Genomic DNA, 21,171 nt, shown 5'->3' on the forward strand with positions numbered 1-21,171 from the left:
TTCACAAGTGGATGCTGAGAATCTAAGGTGAATCTTGTAAGTGTCTGGAAAGAAAGAAAGAAAGAAAGAAAGAAAGAAAGAAAGAAAGAAAGAAAGAAAGAAAGAAAGAAAGAAAGAAAGAAAGAAAGAAAGAAAGAAAGAAAGAAAGAAAGAACATCAGCACACACTGATATCATGTAGTTGGTTGTCTAGTGTCTAAACTTTTGCTCATTCACAAAACTTGCTTAAAACTTTCAACATGCACATATAAATGCCAGTACTAATGAAAATTCAATGCAACTGACCATTAAGCAGAAGCTAGGTAACCTCTCCTTAACTGTGGTTACCCAAAATATCTCTCTACTGGGTATCTATAATTGTAATTTCCATACTTTCCCCCGAAATCCAAATACAAGCAGACCACTATTCTCTTTCCTCTTCTCCCAGGCATGGATCCTAAAACACAGGAACATGCCTTGTTCCAGTAAGGAAATGAGCAGCCTCTCCTTTAAACTGCTTCTTTCATCAACCTTTATGGTTGCTTTTAGGAAATATATGCTCTTAAGCTTTTAAACAGAAGAAGCTCTTTCCCTCTCTCTGATGTGAAAGGGGAACTCATGTACATTCTGTGAAGGGAGATGCATGAATTCTTCTAAAACATGACAAAGATACATTGGGTTATATTTTCATTTTTTGTTGCATCTGCAAAAGGTGGATTCATGAGTCACTCATACTTCCTTGTAACAGTGCAAACCTTGCTCTGTCCAGGCAACCTGGTTGGCTGGCTTCAAAAAAGGAAGTAGAAAATATTGGCAGCTTTCTCTGTGGCAGGTACATCTATGCCAAGAAACCAATTCTACATTCAGACTGAATTCTCTCATATTTCCCCCAGTTCCTTGAGCACTGTTTCTAGATACTTATTATTTTGGAATCCTAAAAGGAAGGTTTTTTTGGTTCATGCCTACTATAGGCATTTGTCCTCTGAAGCAGAGGATGGCCTACAGTGACCTTCAGAGTGGTCATGTGGTGGTTCTTCACTTTCAAAATATTATTTCCCCCTTTCAAAAAAAGAATACAGGCTGAATTCCACCAGGATGGCATTGACCCCTAACTCTACAGGTAGCAGTTTGTTCTTCAATCTAAATGTATAAACACAACAGGATGCATTATATTTCTTTTTTTTTAATAGACAAAGAACAGTTTCTCACTGTTGTTCTTGTATACTCAAACTGGCTTGAAATTCAAAGGATAAGACTATGATCACCTGAACAGTTAAATACCAAAAAACCCTGTTAGAAGCAACAGGATCTATCTATATGAATAAAGCTGCAGGCAGGCAACTCCAAATCAGATGTTTCATTTATTTAAAACCTGCACCCTGAAACACATATGTTTTAGAGAGCTCAAACCAAAGCATCAGAACTCATAATCTAGTTACAAGAACAGGCTAAGTTCTAGCCTTTAAAAAAAAATCCTGTTCGCCACATTTACATGGCTGGAGTCTTTAAGTAACCCGATTCTCTCAGCCTCTGAGAAAGTCTGCCTGGAAACTGGCTAAGAAATTACAATTTCCAGCCCATCTTTCCTCAGTGCTCTTTAACCCTGACTGTTCTGGCAATGAAAGAAAAAAAGAGCCATCCAAACCAGGTCTGGAAAAAAACACACACATATATCTTCTTTTTCAGGGTGCAGCCCTTGATGCTCCCATAACTGATGATGCTTAACGTGAATTCTAACATTTCCAACCAGGGCTTGCGAGAGGGTACTGTGCCACCCAGTGAAATAGGGACAGTTTTACTTGAGCAGCATGAGCAAAATTAGTTTCGGAAGCTTTTATGAATTGCATAGAATCTGAGAAAATATTAACCTTTTATAGGAAGAAAATCCAAAAGGTAAAATACAGTTCAGCACCTATTAAAAAAAAAAGTAAAGAAGTGCTTATTAAATGCAGGAAATAAAGGACAAGCAAATTCTTGCAAATTAAAGATGTGGAATCCCAGTCATTACAATCCCTTTCAATATGAAACAAATCATTCACACTGGTCACGAAGACAGCTCCCTCTCCACTCAAATTATTCACTTGAAGATAAGCTCTCACCAAACTCTTTAGGGGTTTAACTAATTTACTGCACAGATACGGCACGTCTGTTGTAATAACAGGTAGGATGTATTGGGGTCGACCATTTATCAGAATTAGACTTCTTTTCTCAATTCGCAGTGAATGATGCTGCCTATGCTGCTCCTCATTCTCAGAGCCTGCCATCCCCTTACGGCCCCTAATGTGGCAGGCAAACAAAATTGACAGTCTCATCTTGTCAACAAGGGGTGATTCTCCTGAGAAGCCACTTAACTTTGCAGAGGAAGCAATGTATTAATGTGCCTGTCCCAGGAATGTTAATCATCTTCAAGCTCCCTCTGACTTTGACAAGAACAAAATCACCAAATTTGTTTACTAAATGAATCGTAATATGCTAATAAGAGAGCATGACATATATGGTAAAGCCAAACAGATGGTTTGTTTACTCCACTTTGCAACTTTATAAATGTTGTAACTCGGAAGATGTTAGTGAGAATTATTGGGCTGTTGGCAGGAGCGACCAAAGCTTCTGCATACAAAATGCAGAGGCAGAATTTGTTATCGGTATGGAATGCAAACAAATGTTAATATCGATATGACATTTGGGCAGCTGAGAGTAGCCCACCGGAGTGAGGGTAACCTTTGCTTGCAGCATGGAACGATGTATCTGCTATGCTTACTGCTCTCATTATTTGTCTTTGTAAAAGTAAAAACTGAGAGGTTGAAAGGCCTAGTAATTCAGTACATACCTGTTGAGGTGTTAAGTGAGATGGTTCTCACAGTGTGAACAGAATTACATTTTTCCAACAGCTGCGTGTGCTCAAAAGCATAAAGGTCAAGGCACACTCTTAATATATTACTATTGTTGTTCATTAAAGATCAAAAGACATTACAAACTAGAAGCATAACCACTGGCTTAGTTGCCAGAGTTACTTGGGAATGGTCTAAGTCATACGGCAACACTTCAACCTCACACTTTACCAGCTGCTTGGATGTGAACAGTCTCCTTATGGATATATTTTAAAAGAAAAGTCTTATTTAATATCTAAAACTGGGCAAGGGAACTTAAACAGAAAGTTTAAGCCTTGCCAGAATGAGCTAAGCCTATGAAGTAAATAAGCAATATTTAGCAGCCATTTTTCATGTACATAACGTCACACTACAATGAAAAAATACCAGCTTCAGGGGTTTGCCTCACTGGCATTTTGGGGTTTGCTACCACATTCCCTTGCCTGCATAAGACGGGTGCTTTCACACATGTTGAATGATGCAATTTCAATCTTTTTTTAAGTGCATTATTCAGTATGTATGAAACAGGCATTGGTCTAAACACAATAGCTGGTACCGTCATACATACCTGTGAAGAATCACTTCAGTGGCTTTGACATGCCTTGAGTAGGCCATCCATGAAAGGCAAGACTCCTTAAAATACCTATTTCCTAGCATTTACTGCTTTGGAGATATTTTGAATTCAGACTGATATTTTCAATTTGAACCAAGCGTCACACTTCGTTTTCTCATGGGGACAGTCAAGCCACAACTGTTACTGCTGAGGAATCTCTGCAATTAAGCCCTGCACTTCCAATGTCTAAAGCCCCTAAATATCTGACCCAGCCAGTCAGTCTGCATTGCCTGCATAATATGCTTTGCTATGCTGTATGTCACCCACTAAGCACTTGGGATCTCTCAGTCTATAACCATATCTAGAGTCCTCCCACCCTTTGCCAATCATATATAAGAGGAAGGGAGCAGTTTCAAGGTACCTTTTACTTTGAAAAAAGGGGTGATCAGAAACGAAGGAACTCCACATGGCTATTATTCCTATAGCTGCATAAATACCAGAGGTTCAGCTGAATTAGTGTTTGTTCTGGTCGCTATAAAGATACTTGGCACCAGGGCATTGCCTGAGAATGCCTTTGAGTGACTGCATATTTACCCAAAACTTCAGTTAAACAACCATGCAACAGTCTGCATCATACATCTGGAGTAACACTGAATTGCAAGACTAGGTGGATAGACCTCTGAAAGCAAGCCCTTAGCTGTGATCAGGACTCCTTCACAAATTCATGGATTGTATTTTTGCAGGAATTATGCACAGGACTGCATAGCTGGCTATTCAGCGAGTACTCAAAGTCAATGCATGGACTGAAAGGAAAAGCTGGTGATATGAGAATTCAAAATGGGCCTATAGTCTGTAACCATTTGTAATTGAAAATTATTGTGTAATGTTAGTTCAGGACATTGTCACACATTTAAAGACTGGCAAGGTTACTAATTCATAACCATTCTGGAATGAAACTTTTTGTCGGGGCAGGGGGACGGTGTTTTTCTCAAATGAGTGAGTTTGTATTTAGCTATTGGATATTTATTAATTTAGGGTTATGACTTTGTACCATATGTACAAAGTTACTAGGAAGTCAGATTTCCTTAAATCAAAACCACGATGTCAAAGGAGCACAACTAAGAACTTCAGTAGTCATGAAGAAACAAAGGCTCAGTTCTGGTTCCTCTCATTAAGATCACTATTTATTCTGGACTTTTTTATTAGTTTAGTAAGAATTCACGTTTGTAAAGAAATGCCAGTATGGTCTGCAGGTTTTTGAACATGGGGATCATATTTCAAAGATACTGTGCCAGTGACTAAGTGGTCTGACTTTTGAGATACATGAGGCTTTGGCTCTAGGACAGTGGCTATTTTTGTCCTGCGCATGCACGCATGCATGCACACACACATACACGCTCAACTTATTCACCCAATTTTTTGTTCATAATATTTGGAAATTGCCTAACTGTTCTTCAAGTGCTGACAAGTATCAACTGATGAGTTCCAGCAATTCCAGCAGCTTCAGTTGTTCCACACTTCCATAGCAATAGCTATGGATTATTACATTTGGAGGTTTTCCTTTCTTTTCTTTTTCCCCACTAATTCGCAGGAGATGAAGCAAGGAGGGAAGCATGAATTCTGCTTGCCTTCTAAGGATTACTTCGGAGCAAGATGCGTTAGCAACTGTCCCAGCCTGGCGCTTATATCTCATTTGAAGCGTCTACTCACTCTGACCAACAACGAAAATTTCAATAAAGTAGTTTTACTGGTTTAACAGCAGCAAGCTCCTGGGATTGTCAAGTGCTAAGGCTTTCCCAAGGAGAGAAGGAATCAGCAGCTGAAATATAATTAACCTTCCATTCTCAATGCAAAACTGCCACACACACAGGAGCTCTGCAGTCTATTAGTGAAGTTATAACGGCCAACAGGCAGAAGGAAAATTGGTCAAAAGTTGGCGGCGGCTGTCATATTTTTAGAATTATGATTAATGGCACTAATAATGCAGATGATTACTGATATGTGTATCTCCTGCCGTTTATCATATTGCACTGGCTGCCTACGTCCATAATAAACACGATGCTATCATTTACCTCTTTATTGAAGGCAATCCTTTCTCTTGTGAAGGAGCACACTCTAATTACTTTGTAATGTTTTATGTCTCAAGCATTTTGCAGCTCTGGACCCCGACAACTACTTCATATCTACCATTGATTAATTACAGAATATTTAATCAAAATTTAGAACCTAATGCTGTCATTTATGAGCACAATGCATTGCCAAGGTACTTAAGGGCTCCTTTTAAGTACAAAGAGAACACTGGGTTCAAAATAAGGCGCAAGGTGCCAAAGATGACGACCTTAGGTGTTTTGAGTTTATTGGCTCTTCCCAAGTTGATTCTTGCTTAAATTATCTATTCAGCCCTACCAGTATGTTTTGGAACAGAGATGGGAAGCAGAAGCTTACCTTTTTTTCCATTTTGTAAACAGCACACCTTTGGGTTCCTTTTACTTCCCATTGCTTTCATTCCTTCCCCTTTCTGTTTTTAAGAGGGGAGGGGGAGCTTTTACTTCCTTTGGGTTCCTTTTACTTCCCATTGCTTTCATTCCTTTCCCTTTCTGTTTTTAGGAGGGGAGGGGGAGCTTTTACTTCCTTTGGGTTCCTTTTACTTCCCATTGCTTTCATTCCTTTCCCTTTCTGTTTTTAGGAGGGGAGGGGGAGCGGAATAGCCCCTTAACATTCTCAGACTTCCTTTCGGGCAAAACCTTTCCAAATGACAGCACAGTTTTGAAGCGGTTAAACAAGTAGAGAAAAAAATTGCAGGGACAAATACATAAGTTTTTTTTAATGTGGATTTTTATGGCACTGTCATACAACCATTCACCGTTGAAGTTAAGTGTTTTTTTAATACCATTACTGAACTGCTGAAATGGATGCTAATATAGCTTGGAGTGCTAATGTCAAGTCCTGGTAATAAAAAAGACAGACTGCTGAATGAAATAATTTCAAGTAAAAAAAAAATAGAACAAAAGTGCTCTCGCTCTCCACTTTTATTGAATTGGGACTGACTGAGCCAATTGCTTTAGAAGTCTGTAAAACACAATTACTAGTGAGCCGTGTGACCCAGCTCTGCCCCCTTTGTGACGGAACTGGCTAAAAAGGCTGTAGAATGTGTGCTGCTTCCATCGCTGGCTCCCAGATCTCAGAAGTTCCCCAGTGAGCAGGTGTTGCTCACCTGGCTCCTTTCTTCATCCCCTCTTCATGCCGCATTGTGTGATAGTTGCAATATCTCTGTCATATATCAGAGGCCCAGTCAAGTAATCTGGTTTTCTTCATTTTCCAATTTACAAAACAAGATTGGTGAATGTCAGTATAAACACGGCTTTGTAGACTTTGAGAAAAATTACCCTCCAGCACAGAAGTGTTAGTTGGGATGTAGAGGCATAAAAATAAACTTTCCCTGTTTATATTGTCTCTATATTATATTATATTATACAGTTGTGCAACAAAAGTAAAGTTTTACACAGCAAAGACTGCAAATAAGAGAAAACTACTGACTTGTAGAAAAGGTAATTAAATAAATAGGAAACTTCTTAGTCCTACAGCTATTAATGGTTTTTGTACTACTGTTTTTATCATGAATGTAAATTCTCGTTTTAAATTTGAGATTATTTAAATTAGTTTGAATTCAAATTAGTACAAAATGTTGCCTAAATTTTACCTACTCTTTTGCTGAAACCAACAGCTATTTGTAATAAATACTATGAATTATACTTTTGTGATGAATTTTGAAAAATGCATTGCTGTGTATAAGGTCTTCTACATTTTGCCTCTCAGGGCAAAATGTTATTTAAAAAGTTATATCATTTTATAAACAAATAGGACTTTATACACCCTATCTAGATTTGGATACTCTGGGGAGCAAACTTAACATTTCCAACTATCTCTCCCTCTTATTTGTGCTAGGACAACATCTTCTTTTTAAAAACTACCTTGGAAGTTAATAGTATCTTGATATATGTTTCTGAGCAAAGGGAAGAAGGATTAGTTTTATATTATATGGAGAGCTCTATGAAAATGCAATCCTTTATACTATACTCTTCAACATCCTTTTACTATTACCACAGACTGAATTTGGAGATACTACAACATTATCCAGTAATTTGACTCTAATAGGGTAATAACTGGTACGGCACCCTTAACTAAATGGAATATTGCCTGGTAAATATTGAGTTTCTAATAGCTTCTATAGCTGGTCTTAAGGGGTAAATTGGGGGAGAGGATAATTTGGGGGCTGATGCAGCTGCAGAGCTCAGAATCAAGAGGAAGGTAGTTTGGTAGCTGCTTCTGAAAAAGCTACGTAACAGCCATATGGTTTAATCATACAAGTAATTCTCATCGGTAATAGTAAGTGTGAAACATATGAATCCTGGCAAAGATTTGCTTCCTGCATGGCTTTGTTTAACAAGTGCTTTTAATCTGTTTCTTATCTATGGTAACTGCCCTAATCTTTATGGGATAGCATATATTTATATCCAGCAAAACCACTTTTTGCCACTTCCATTTCTTTCTTCTCGTGTGTATGGTCTTCATAATATCTCAAGAAAGGCACCTGCAACTCCATGAGGAAAATGATTAACTCTGTGCTTTTGTTTAATTTGCATGAATATCAATTTATTTGACAGGATAGTATTGTTTTAAAATGGCTTGGTTACAGTCAAACAACTTCTAGTTGTGAATTCAGATACTACTCTAATGCTGAAAACAAGGCCTGAACAATCAGCTTTTCTGTCAACTTCTTTATTTCTCTGCATAACTTTTGTGAAGATGATTGATTTTAGGCAACCTAAAAGCTTATTTTTTTTTCCCTTTCAAGAAAATTACTGTCTTGAAAGTGATAAGTTTTATATTTTGAACGCCTTTAAGTGCAATTAATGGTGTTGGATTAAAAACAATAATCTTACAGTTTGCAAATGATTGCGAGAGTTTTCAGTGGGGACGACGGAAAGCATCCTAGGTGATCTTATTCAACCAAATAGTCTTTTGAAAAAGCCATTTGCCAAGATCACTGGATGTGCAATGCACTTTTTTTATTAGTTGTCATGAAGTTCTGTCCTTGCTGTGGAGGTCTCACTACAACATGAGCTGCATTATGCTAATTGCCCACCATGCTAAGTAGAGTGGAAGTACTCCCTTCTCAGCCAACACTGTTGGCAGGATCAAAGTGTATGGCTACATGTGGCAAACTTACTTTTGCTGTTTTGAAATATGGTAACAAAATTAGCTTGTGATGGGAAGGCATTATTAAAGAAAAAAGGCATTGTCCAATGGTACAGCTAATTGCCAAGACAAGAAGCTGGTTTCTGGGCCTGTAGAACAGAGTCTGATCACCAGTTCAATGGTTACTGGTTACAGAATTCGAACAATTAAGGTTTTTTTATTTGATTTTTTAACTGGCAGTTTTAAAGAGTTTGATGAAATCTTTACCCAAAGAAACCACATCTTTGAATGCTACATCTTCTGCCTATAGTGTTCTAAGTCACAGCTAATTACATTAGCAAAATATATGGAAGTGTAACATGAACTAGTGTGAAGTGCACTCCTTGGAGCTATAGGACCCCCAAATCACACACATTTCTTGGAAAAAGCACTCTGAAAAAGTTAGCTTCGAAGTTTCCAAACGTAGCGGGATTATTGGAAGGGGGTGGGTGGGATGGTTGCTGTTGTGTTGAGGTGATAACAGGAGGCAGGTAGCATGTTTTCACATCTTCACCTTTGTTGATAATGTATGCAGTGGCTCATCAGAGGTATCTGATGTTAATTTATTCAAGCACACCTGTACAGGGCTGGAAGTCAGGTAACTGGATGAGCAAGTCATATATGCTTCCACTTTCTTGATATATCTACCCAGAGGCCTGTCTGCACGCAAATTTAGTTCTGGAAACATCAGCAGGTTTTAATAAACCAAATACAGATGTCTTTCTCCATACAAATCAAGGAGTTTACAAGTTTAAATCTGGACTGATTTAACTAGCAACCTAATGGCAGAATCGCACTTGGCACCAATAGTTGCCTCATATTTATTTATAAGTCACCCTGAGCAAATATTATTTTGTTTTTAAATTTATTCACGGGGCTGAATCACCTTTCCCACCTCGCAGACAAACACACATGCTTTCGTTCTGCGAAAATTTAAAGGCAAACTTTTAATAATTAGCATCCTTTTACTCAAAGGGAGGTAAAGCATAAGGTTCCTTTCTTTGTAACTTGGAACAGTTAACAGCTGTGTTGGAAGTGCATCTATTTTACACAGATTTAGGAAATCGCAAGCCAGGTAACATGTTTGCCTGCACAGAAGGCCCTAACTTAGCCTTGAGTATGATTTACCTTGCACATTTTATGAAGGGAGAGAGTTTCTTCCACTTGAAAACAGGCCTGCACAACTTGTGACTAACCATGATAAGGGGAGACTACCAATAATAGACTTTGGCTTTACAGAAGGTTGGAAAGCCCTTGTTTTTGTAGTCTGGAACACAGTTAAAAACATTCATTGCTCCATCATACTGATCTAGTTTGCCGTGTTTTGATTGGTGAGCTGCAAAATGACCAAGCTTTGTTTAAAAGTGTTGGTACTAATTAAGGCCACTTAAGATGTGCTTGCCTTTCTATAGTGCCAGGGCTAATCAAGATCATTCTCAAAAAATCAGTCTATGGAGGAGACAATCTCTGATCTGCCTGGTAACTCAGCACACAAGAATGGCCAGCACATCAGGAAAGAAAATGTGAAACACCACAACTGTTTTGTAGTTCTAAAGGTGAACAACAGATGAGGACTGCCTCTTTCTTATCCTTTCACCTCAAACTGTATCTCCACATTTCAGCTATTTTTTTTCTGTGCCACTTCAACAGGTACTCTCCTAATGGCAATTTTGGCATTTTACTTCTCTTAAGTATCTTCCAGGATTCTGAGTTGCTGCCATTGCTAATGCTCAGCACAAATTTGTATCTTTTGATAAGAATTTGGAAGTAAATATTTGGAAGGAATGCATTGTGACAACAGAAAGGCCTAATTAAAACTATCACTAAAACCTGAAGCTGTCTATCCATTGGTTTAACATGATCAATATTGTCTGACTGGTGGTGGCTCTCTAGGGTCTCAAACAGAGGTCTTCTGATGCTAACTGATGCATTTGAGATACTGAGGATTGAATCTGGAAACTTCTGAATGCAAAGCAAATGTTCTTCCACTGAGCCACAATCCTTTCCATTACTCTAAATGCATGCTTATGGAACTGATGATATAATCTGGGAGAGATTTTACTTCAAAAACCATTGGTGAGGGATTACTCCAACAATGTGCTTTTTCTCAAGAGCTGGAAGTGATCACAAGATGTTTGTGCAGCTAGGTTCCATGTCTAGGTTGGTGGGAATAGACAGTTCCCAGGAAATTAGATGTTACTTTAAGAAACAAAACACTAAGTAAAATATTTACCAGTTTATAAAAATCTCCTTTGAACTATTAAATCTCTTTTGTACTGTAAAAAGAGTTCATTTTAAGACTACATTTTAAAAGCTTGTGCAGTCATGAATAAATTGTTTGATGAAACATTTTGTTTCATTGCAATATGATGACTGAGGAAATATGAGTTTACCCCAGTAGTTAAAAATAGTATTAATTACATAGAGGTGTTTGATCAATCAGTGTCTTAACTATAGTGTTAAAAATGTGACATTCTTCATGGGTGCATTAGGTTGGATGCTTCACATTTCTAGTACCGCAATTAGTGCTGAAATGGCTGTAATTGGGTTCTAAAGTTAACAGCCCATTAAGGTGACTGAAATAAGTTCTCCTCTCAGTGTTATTACTCCACTTATTTGGCACTGGAGTCAATAAGGCACTATACATTGGTTTACATCCTCAAGGTCTTCTTTGCTACCTGAAGGACTACACATTTAATGGGTTTCCTTTGTAAGATTTCATTTAAGAAATAATCTCTTCAGAAGGTCATCTAAAACCCCCTAAATTACAGAGTGCTCACTGAGCTACAATTGTATCTCAAATCTTCACCCTCCTATACAGAGAGAATGGCTCGTGTATTGTCAATAGAAAAGACTAATCACAAAATGTAGATCTCCATTTCAAATGAGTTTATATATTGGTGTTGCTCCAGAACATATGAATTTGTAAGCAGCTGCAAGACCACTGCCCAATGTGTCTCGCCCTTCCTTCCTCAGGCTCATTTGTCTGTCATGCTCAACTTTCCAAGTTCTGGCTACTAGCAGACATGGCAAGGCTGAATACAAAAAGAAGCTGTGCTCTTATTATTTCCTGCTCAAATGTCTGCAAAAGTTACCAGAGGTTTTGCAAAACCACTTAGATTGCGCAGGCAAAAGAAACTTGGAACACTGTGCAAAGCGAATAATTTTACAGTACATATCAAAACCTTACAGAGTTCCAAACTTTCAAGCACCCCACAAATTTCTGCACTTTGGGAAATTCAATGCACCTGTTTATAAAGGAACGAATAAAGAAGAGACATTCCCTTTGTGCTTTCTTTGGTTGGGGAAAATATAGCATACTCTTGAATTATACCTACATAAAAATGATACTAAGGGCTCCAGAGAACCCTAAATATGTTATTTGGTTTTGTTATCTATCAACAACTTAGCTAAAAGCATTGCACTAATGTATTTGTATTTGCTTAAATTCTTTTGGATGACACCTGCCATAAATATATATGAACTTCAAAAAGACATCTTGTCACGGGTTTCTGTTGTCCAATGGAATGTATTATCCAAAGCAATATCTGTGGACTGTTCTGGAATATACATGACAGAAATTTCTCCTGGAAATGGCTATCCTTTTTGATAACATGTCTTGGGGGGGGGGCTTTTGTACCCCTTGCCATTTTTTTCTAAGAGAAAACTTTGTGTACCTTCTGTTTGCTCAGAATCTGACTATTCTGTACAAAGGTGATACTTGGTCATGAAAACCTTTGTATAAATACAGAACCAAACTGAATAGGAAAAGACTTTGTGATGGCAGATGGCTGACCAACAGATGTGTACTGTTTATATAGTGCAATTTACAAACTAATTAAGAGAAAGTAGTAGAGTCAAGTTATTTCTACTGCCTTTAATGAAGTAAATGCAACCCCAGTTAAGTATATTTGGAAGCGTCAATAAGTTCAGTGGGGTGTACTTCCAAGTAAAGAACTACTTTGTGTCACACAAGGCACTTTAGCAAGACCAGTGGAATCTGTGATTTTAAAAGTGACTTTTAAAAAGCTGTATATGATAATGCATCTAAACTGTTTTTTCAAATAGTTCTCAGTTACAAAAATGATTTGGTGATTTAAAAAAAACTTAGTTTTGGGGGGCTGATGGTAATAAAGATATAGTCATATTTCACTGATTGAGTGTATCTGTACAATATGTGTGTTTTCAAATGTCTATTTGTTACATTCCCAGTTTTTATTTTTAGGCATACCACCATAAAAGTCTTTGGCATATCTCTGAAAACACGATGTGTGAAAAGACCTAAAGTATAATTTAAACTGCTTGTGGATCGCACAGAAGCATTTGGGTTCCCACATTAGTTTGCTAACCTCCGCTAACCAGCTAAGAACAGACACTGTGACACCCAGCATGGTACGTTTCAACTGAGCAGGATACAATCATCAGTGGTGATCCATTTCTGTGGGGTCCAGTTTATGCCTTCCTTTCTCTTGAAGAGATTAAGCAAAAACAGTAGCAACGAAGTAATGCATCTAACCTCTTAACCTGTTCCCAATATTGTGACATCTATTAATTAATATTTTTAGTCAATGGGTTAGTTCCAAATGACAGTTTCTATCAGCAGAAAAGTATTTTCTTGCCTGCCCACTGCAATATGCTGCTCCTGTGGGGGGGGGGGGGGGGGTAGGATCCCCTAAGAAATTCATGAGTGGGGTCCGCAGTGGAAAGGTAGAATTGTTAGAATTGACAGTAAAATCAGAGTCCAGTAGCACCTTTAAGACCAACAAAGATTTATTCAAGGCATGAGTTTTTGAGTGCAAGCACTCTTCCTCAGACTTGCACTCGAAAGCTCACGCCTTGAATAAATCTTTGTAGGTCTTAAGGGTGCTACTGGACTCTGATTTTATTGTGCTCCTTCAGACCAACACGGCTACTCATTTGAATCTAGAATTGCCAGTTTAGGCTGGGTCAAACCCATAATGTTTGATTTCTCTTTTTAAAAATCCACAAATGTGGAATGATATCCATAAATATGGAATGTTAGCCTGCCATTGATCAGCTTTGGCAAATTCCATCTACCTTTCATTATTCTTTGGATTTAAAAAGGAACACTTAAAAAAATAGTGTGCTAAGAGCCAGTTGCTTCTGTTTAAACTAAACTACTTGAGAACTGATGTAGCATAACTGAAGTGTGATATCATTTCAGTGCCCTACAACCAAGCACGCTCTTATTAATTTTTTTTTAAATGTAGAAGTCTGATTGCCACTTAATCTGTGTGCATAATGGTCATCTGAGTGAATGGGGATTTCCACATGCAGAGAACAAAACACAGCTACATGTATAATGAAACCATCCACTGACTCATGACTGCTGTGCTTCCTGTATTGATTTCAATGAGGCTTGTCCAGAAGTCCAGTGATGTACTTCATCAATATTATCATGCATGTCCAGTATTAGTAAGTTCCTTAACAGATTCCCACTTAAACTGAGAACACATCACTGATGGCCACAAACTGCTTTAAAACACATTTGAAAAGGGAAGCTTTTTGCATATAGTTTTCCATTAAGAGTTCAACTTGGAAAGTTGAATAAAGTAGAAACTGAATGTAACAGAAGCATTAGGCTCAGTGTATAGGCTTATGCTTTCTACATTTAAACTGCCTATGACAAACCTGTTCTCATATTATGAATAGCCTACTTGAGATGTTTGTCTGAAGAAGTGGGAGTCCTGTGTACAAAAGCACGCATTCTAGACATACTATGAATTTGTATATACAGAAATCTAATGGAAGGTCTACTGCATATTTTATGAGCACATAGAAAACATCTGGAGATACTAATGAAAGTAACTATCCATTACAAATATATAAAGTGTATTTATAAAATCTGTATACTATTACAGATACTGTGAAACAATGGAAAATTTAACTAATAAATGGCTTTTCTGATTATAGAAATCTGATGCCATTTATATTTGTTTGACTTTCTCACACAATAACACAAATGTTTAGAACACCAGTTAATAAATACAGTATTTACTGACCTGTCTCTGCTTCTCCTTGATGGGAAGGCAGCATTGCAGCCTGCAACTGTGCAGACATGCATCTCTTTTAAATGAACATTCCTATAGTGGAGCTTCACGCTGTAAGAACTCTTGAAACTCTTCTTGCAAACATAGCAGATCTTGGGATCTGGGCTTGAGCACAAATCGCCTTCTGGGGAGAATTTCTGGGGGCTGCTGTAGTTGAAAGTGGAAGTGAAACTTTCATGGAGGGCTGCCATACTTGCACTACCTCCATTGTAAAGTCCATATTGGCTCATGCAAAACATATCATACGTAGGATCTGTAAATTCTTCCTTAATCTTAATTTCATCCTGATGTGAGGCTTCATTGTGGTTTTCATCTGACTGGTTGTGGTTCATCAGAGATCTGTTATTTCTTTCAAGCATCATATGCTCATCCCCTTCCATGGATTCCTCACAAAGTTTTGGTTCGGAGGATTCTGACTCATTTTCATAGTCTCTGTCATGCTCTTGGTCTTCTGATGTCATGCTATCTGCCCTTCTTAGCTCTGTCCTAGAAATGCACCTTCTTCCATTTTTTGAGAAGTCTTTCACAGACAACCCTGGGCTCATTTCTTCCTGAGAATGGCAGTGACTGTCATGACCAACATCATTAGCAATACTTCTGTTATCATCATCTTCATCATCAAACTCATCAGCTGTGTCAATAACTTCTTTCTCTATTTTCACAGGCATGCTTGACTTTCTTGGTTTTTTCTTAGGGGCAAGGTCAGTATTTGTTTCATGGGTGGGCATCACCAATGCTGGCGTTGCTAATTCTGAAGAAGGCAAGGGAGGCTGCTCTATTGTACTAGCCACAGGCATTAAAGGACTGGTAGGTAATGAGGTTGGAGGACTCACCATCTCACCTGGTGTAAGTAAACTTCTGTAAAAAGGAGGAACAGGCTGCACAGTCTTTAAAGCTGGGAACACTAGTTGGCTAGATAGAGGATTTTGTAGCACAGGGTCTAACGGGGGAGTGGTAAAACCCATTGGAGGTCGACCAGGACTTGTTAACGTTAGGTTAGATTTTGTACTTGCTATAACAGGGGTAGCTGCACCCGACGTAGCACGGATAAGATCCTTGTCCCGATTGTTCCTTAGCATGGGCATATGAAGTCGGGGATTAGGGTTAGCACTGTGACGGTTGCGACTTCTAAGGGAGCTGAAGACCATGTTGCAACCTTCAATAGTACATCTATGTTTGATCTTAAGATGGACTGCATTGTAGTGGATTTTGAGGGTACCTTTGTCATAAAAGGTCTTGCCACATGCATTACAGAAAACTCTGCCTTTCCGTGATGCTGATCCCATCCTCCTCATTCTGTGAATTCTGAAAGAGCTTTTTGTATGTTCAGGTTTGGATAAATCACTGACAGGGGTAGATGTCTGTACTGGAGACACGGAAGCTGGCTCAGTTTTGGGCTCTACATTTGTGATGCTGGTCAAGGCGTTCCTGTTGGAGTTCTGCTCATTCTTGAAAGGTGCTGGGGACACTTCAGATTCACTGCTTTCATTATATTCATTCTGAGTTGAAAGATTTGGTTCACGCAGTCTCAGTGTTGGCTGTTCTAGCAGGAGACCATTCGGAGGCAACCCCAACAGTGGAGCCGAGACTGGATTTATATATTGAAATGGAAGCAGGAATGCTAGGCTGTTAGGGATGTTTTCAAAATGATGAATGCTGGAAGGGTTGCTGTTCTCCAGGTGTGCCAGAAGACTTGGGCTCCTGGTTCGATTATTGCTTTCAATAAAAGTCCTTATATCTGAGTCTGTCTTTGAAGATGGCACAGCTACGGCCTGACCTTCTTTTTCTTGAATTGCCATCAGCTCCACAATGGATTTGGTTTCTCCAAACCTCAGAAATTGCTGAAGGGTAATGATCTCTTCTTCCCTGGACATGATGGCCCAGCGGTCCAGCACTTTGCCTGCAGCATCCTAGAGGCATTATCAAAGAAACAACAAAGACAAACACAAAAGAAGAAAACCTTATTGATTCTGCATAATTATTGACTTCGATTGAACGTGCTGCACTGACTGCTCATCAAAACACTAAGCTCAGAAAACTACATGCAAACACCACAATGCTAGAGGTCAATCCACAAAGCAAACTTTGTTGCCATGCAAATGTTGTAATTAGAGTCACACTTAAAGACACGGATTGGTTTAATAATGTCAAAGCAAACCAAAATGTAGGCTGCTGGAGCTTTGTGATCTAAAATGCCTTCAGTGATGCTATGTGATCAACACAGATCTAACTACTGAGCAACTGTTTAGCATTTATTAGAACGAGACATGAACCCTTGCTGGAGATCAACCTGCAAATGAAAAAAACAACAACAACCCTGTATCTTAAACCTTATTAAATACAATGATAGGAAACATTTAAATAAGTATACTTAGCTGCATGTGCTTCAGATAAAACACAGATGAGTGAAACTGTGATGGTCTTCAAAAATAAAATGAATTGTTAGGCATTAGGAATCACTGGGGTAGAAATTAAGAGTGCCAACATAAAATATTGATATGTTCAAATTTATTTTTCCCTTCCAGAGCAATATTTAAAATTGAATTTAATGTCACATCAAAAGATATAGCAAATCCCAGAGTTTTGACTGATGAAACTGCTCTATTACAGGCAATGGATAACTACTCTGTGATCTGAATTTGTTTAAACTTAAAATATGATGGCTTTTCCCCATTTTTTAATAAACGAATTGCAAATATGTTTCAAATGTAAACATTTCATAGTTGCAGATAACATAAATGTGAAAAAATGTTGTCTCTTAACATTGCCTTTTGATAGCCAGGGAAAAATCCAGAGAGAATACACATCAGTAATCACTAGACTATCTGTTGTTAAATATACATTAAAAAGCATTTCACACTTTCATTTTTGCTAGTAAGTATGAGATTTGCCTGGAGGTAGGACTTAAAAATTCTGCACTGTAATGTCAGACTCTCTGCTGCAGTATGTATTATAAGAAAGCATTAGAATGTTTTGGTAATAAATGCATCATTTCAGTGGCAACTCTTCTAGTTAGACTAATGCCAGGCACCTTGCTGCCTTTGTCATTCACCAGCAAACCTTTCCTTAAACACAAAGCAGAGCATAGCCTTAAAAACTTCTGCCAAGATAGATGGCTTTCTAGCTGTTTCTTTTTGCCTTGCTAAGTAGGGCACCAGTAAAAAGTCGTGCAATTTTTACAAACATACAGTCTTCACCCTCAGGAATCAACAGCAGGAGTAGAGTAATGCATGCATAACTCTGGAGTCTTTTGAATTACAAAACAGAGGTAAAGTTATCAGATAACCCATCCTTAAGTTACAGAACCCATGACAACACAATGTGAAGATGACCAGCAGTATAGATGGCCTTAAAAGGGATTAAGCAAATTCAGGGAGGACTGATTGTCAATAGGCACAGTCCATGGTAGTTACACTAAGCAACCATGTTAAAAGGCAATATATCTCTGAGGAGGCTTGTTGCCTTCCGCCCTGCTGATACATTTTTGAGACACTGAAAAAGAATGTTGGACTAGGTGGACTCCTGGTATAATATGGGCAGCTCCATTTAATGTCCATAATTTAACTTCAGTATAATTTTGAATCTTGCACATTCCATGATATCATCATGACACAAACATATTTTGGCTGGAATGCTAAGAAAAATTAACTTAAAGGTAACGTTTACTGAAATCAATTTACTTCTCTGTAATTGTATTCAAAACCAAGGTATTTATTTCAGGTTTATTCTAACCAAATGTATTCCCCCTTGCTCCTTCCCCAATGCCCCAGCTTGCCCTGAAGGAATACATGTGAAGAATATTAAACTAGAATTCAAAAATATGACTGCATTCCTATGTAACGTTTTTCATGTGTGTAGCTCCAGAAATATTTCCCTGTGGGAGGAAAAATGTGTTTGGATCAGTGCACAGACTTGTATGAAATCATACTTAACAATGTTATGAGATCTAAATTTGAGTCCAGTGGCACCTTTAAGACCAATAAAGTTTTATTCAAAGTATAAGCTTTCCTGTGCATGCACACTTCTTCAGATACAATGACACAAAATTTCCTCAACCGTTATATATAAGTGGAGAGAGGGTGGAGGGCGTTTAATTGCCAGGAAGGGCTAGCTGCATGCATAAGAAACTGGATAATTATAGCTTAGATTGGATTAAGGCAGTTAAGACCTGTGAACGGCAGTAAATTAGCATACAGATACCAGAAGTGAGATACAGAGAATGAAGTTCGAATCCAGTGGCACCCTAAAGACTAACACAATCTACGTCTACACACATTTGTTCAGCGACACTGAAACACATTTCTATAAATGTTACATATATGTAACGGATGAGGAAATGTTGTTTCATTGTATCTGAAGAAGTTTGCACGGACACGAAAGTTTATATTTTGAATAAAACTTGGTTGGTCTGAAAGGTGCCACTGGACTCAAACTTTGTTCTGCTGCTTCAGACCGACTCAGCTACCCACCTGAATGTTTTAATTGTCATACATCACAATAGGATCTCATAGTGATGCCCATACTGTTCACATTAACAGCTAGGGTGTTGGTGCTTGAAGTTGGCAAGATAGTAGTTCATAAGGCTGGTAAAGAGGTCAAATCATCACATGGTCCTTGTTTTTTTATTTGTATGAATAAAAGGCAACAGTGGCCAAGCTGCCGTTAAGTTCCACTACTGATTGTTAGAAGGTGACTTTTTTCCAAAACAAATCTGTGTTGCTGAGCTTGTTTCCACCAAGCATCTGGTAGATGACTCAATTTGCTTGCCCTGTCTTCCTTTGTTGCTTAAGATAATGGACTGATGGGCCCTCAAAATCTTCAAGTTCTCTATATGTTCATTTTCACTGAGACCAAAGGTGAGCACACCCTGAACCATTATAATACAGGAAACTGCATACCTTGTTGAGATACTGCTGGGAGTTAGGCTCTGCTCTGTAAAATATTAAGAGTACAACCCCAAACAGAGTTACAGCATTCTAAGCCCTTTTAAGTAAATCATTTTAGATGGGACTAATTCCACTTGTGATTGCACTGTTAGTCTGTTCTCAGAATGACATATCTATGGGGTATAACCGAGTCAGCCCTCCACAGCTATCCACTCTTCCTTGTGGTACATATGACAAGTTGATAACTCTCTCTTTGCTGGACAAATGCCCTGCCCTTTGCACTTTCCAAAAGCTACTTTTGGGCACCAGGAAAGGTGTAGGCAGGCACCATGGCACCTACGGACACCACACTGAAGCCCCTACTTTAACTGATCATGGATAAGGAAGCCCTAAATAAGAGCCACTGTATTTAAAAAAAAGAATGTTTCAGTCACTCTATCTATGCTACATATTGTTTGAGATTTGGAAAAATTCTTTCTTAAGTTTAATAGCTGATTACAGCAGGATCTGTAGCCAAAGGAAAATAAAAAACTTTTTATTTTGAGAACTTTAAAAACAGCCCCCTTTTTTGCTTATGTCTAATTTGTGACTAGAAGTTTTCCAGGATTGCAGAAAATAGAGCCAGGCTTCATATAGTTCATATAATATGGCAAATATGCATAGGGTATAATCAAAGCTTACTTATCACATAGCACGAGCCTTATGAAGCCAGGAAATGTATTAGAATTCAGAACCTGATAAGGGAGAATAGGAATATAATTTTAAGATTAAAAGGCTATATGTGAAACAAAGACAACCATCCCTTTGGACTGTGCTGTAAACTAGCCTTGGATTCCTTTGTGTATTACAGTACTTGGCTTGAAGTTCACATCCTTTCTGACATGTAACTGATTTCTTGTTTCTCTTGTGAACTCCCCCCAATGCCATTAAATTTTATCAACATTTACATTTTTCATTACAAAAGGTTCCAATTCATATTATTTCCTTCAGCTCATTACAGAGTAAAGCAATTCTCTTGTGACAAGGCATACAACCAAGTCGGGGAGTGTTGGCAAGCCCATAAGACTAGTATATACCTCGAAAGAATGTCTCTGCTTCTCTGGCATTCTGATTTTCTACAGATGGGTTTATCCCCTCTGATTTCAGAAAAAGGAGGACTCTTTGAAAATCTGCAAACCATATAAGATTAACCTCCAAGATTACAAGATTTATAACCTTAAATTATTGTTTCCCACAATCTTAACATACATAGGTTTTCCTTCCTTTATAGCTGAACAAATTTTTGTGAATCTACACACACGTACACACGTAGGCGCACACAAAAATATATTTATTATTAGGTCAGTGAAACAGTATCACTCTTAATCATCAATACTCTTCTTTGATATTTGCTGACCTACAGGTTAGGATGAGATAGGCTAGGACGTGTTAGGATACATCTTGTCTTAATGTACGGGTCATCTAAGAAAAAGAGATGAGGTCAGGATGATTATCACAGACAATACAAATGGGGTAGATTGGAAGACCTCTCATGCCACCATTCAGCGTAAATTTCAGCAGTTTAATTGGAGGGTGGAG

General features: G+C 38.2%; 1 protein-coding gene across 9 annotated transcripts in view; it reads right to left on the reverse strand.

Moving 5' to 3' along the window:
• The window catches only part of BNC2 (basonuclin zinc finger protein 2), a 450,738-nt gene that overhangs the window by 12,732 nt on the left and 416,835 nt on the right, over positions 1–21,171 (reverse strand). For 7 of the 9 annotated variants that reach the window (XM_077345139.1, XM_077345135.1, XM_077345134.1 and 4 more), the window contains one exon: positions 14,660–16,617. In XM_077345139.1, the coding sequence (XP_077201254.1) occupies positions 14,660–16,617 (1,958 nt within the window). Of the gene's footprint in view, positions 1–1,846; positions 1,891–14,659; positions 16,618–21,171 lie in introns of all 9 variants that reach the window. The other 2 variants (XR_013232606.1, XM_077345142.1) reach the window with 1 other exon arrangement.

This window comes from Paroedura picta, chromosome 7 (genome assembly GCF_049243985.1).
Source record: "Paroedura picta isolate Pp20150507F chromosome 7, Ppicta_v3.0, whole genome shotgun sequence".
Classification (NCBI taxonomy): Eukaryota; Metazoa; Chordata; class Lepidosauria; order Squamata; family Gekkonidae; genus Paroedura; species Paroedura picta.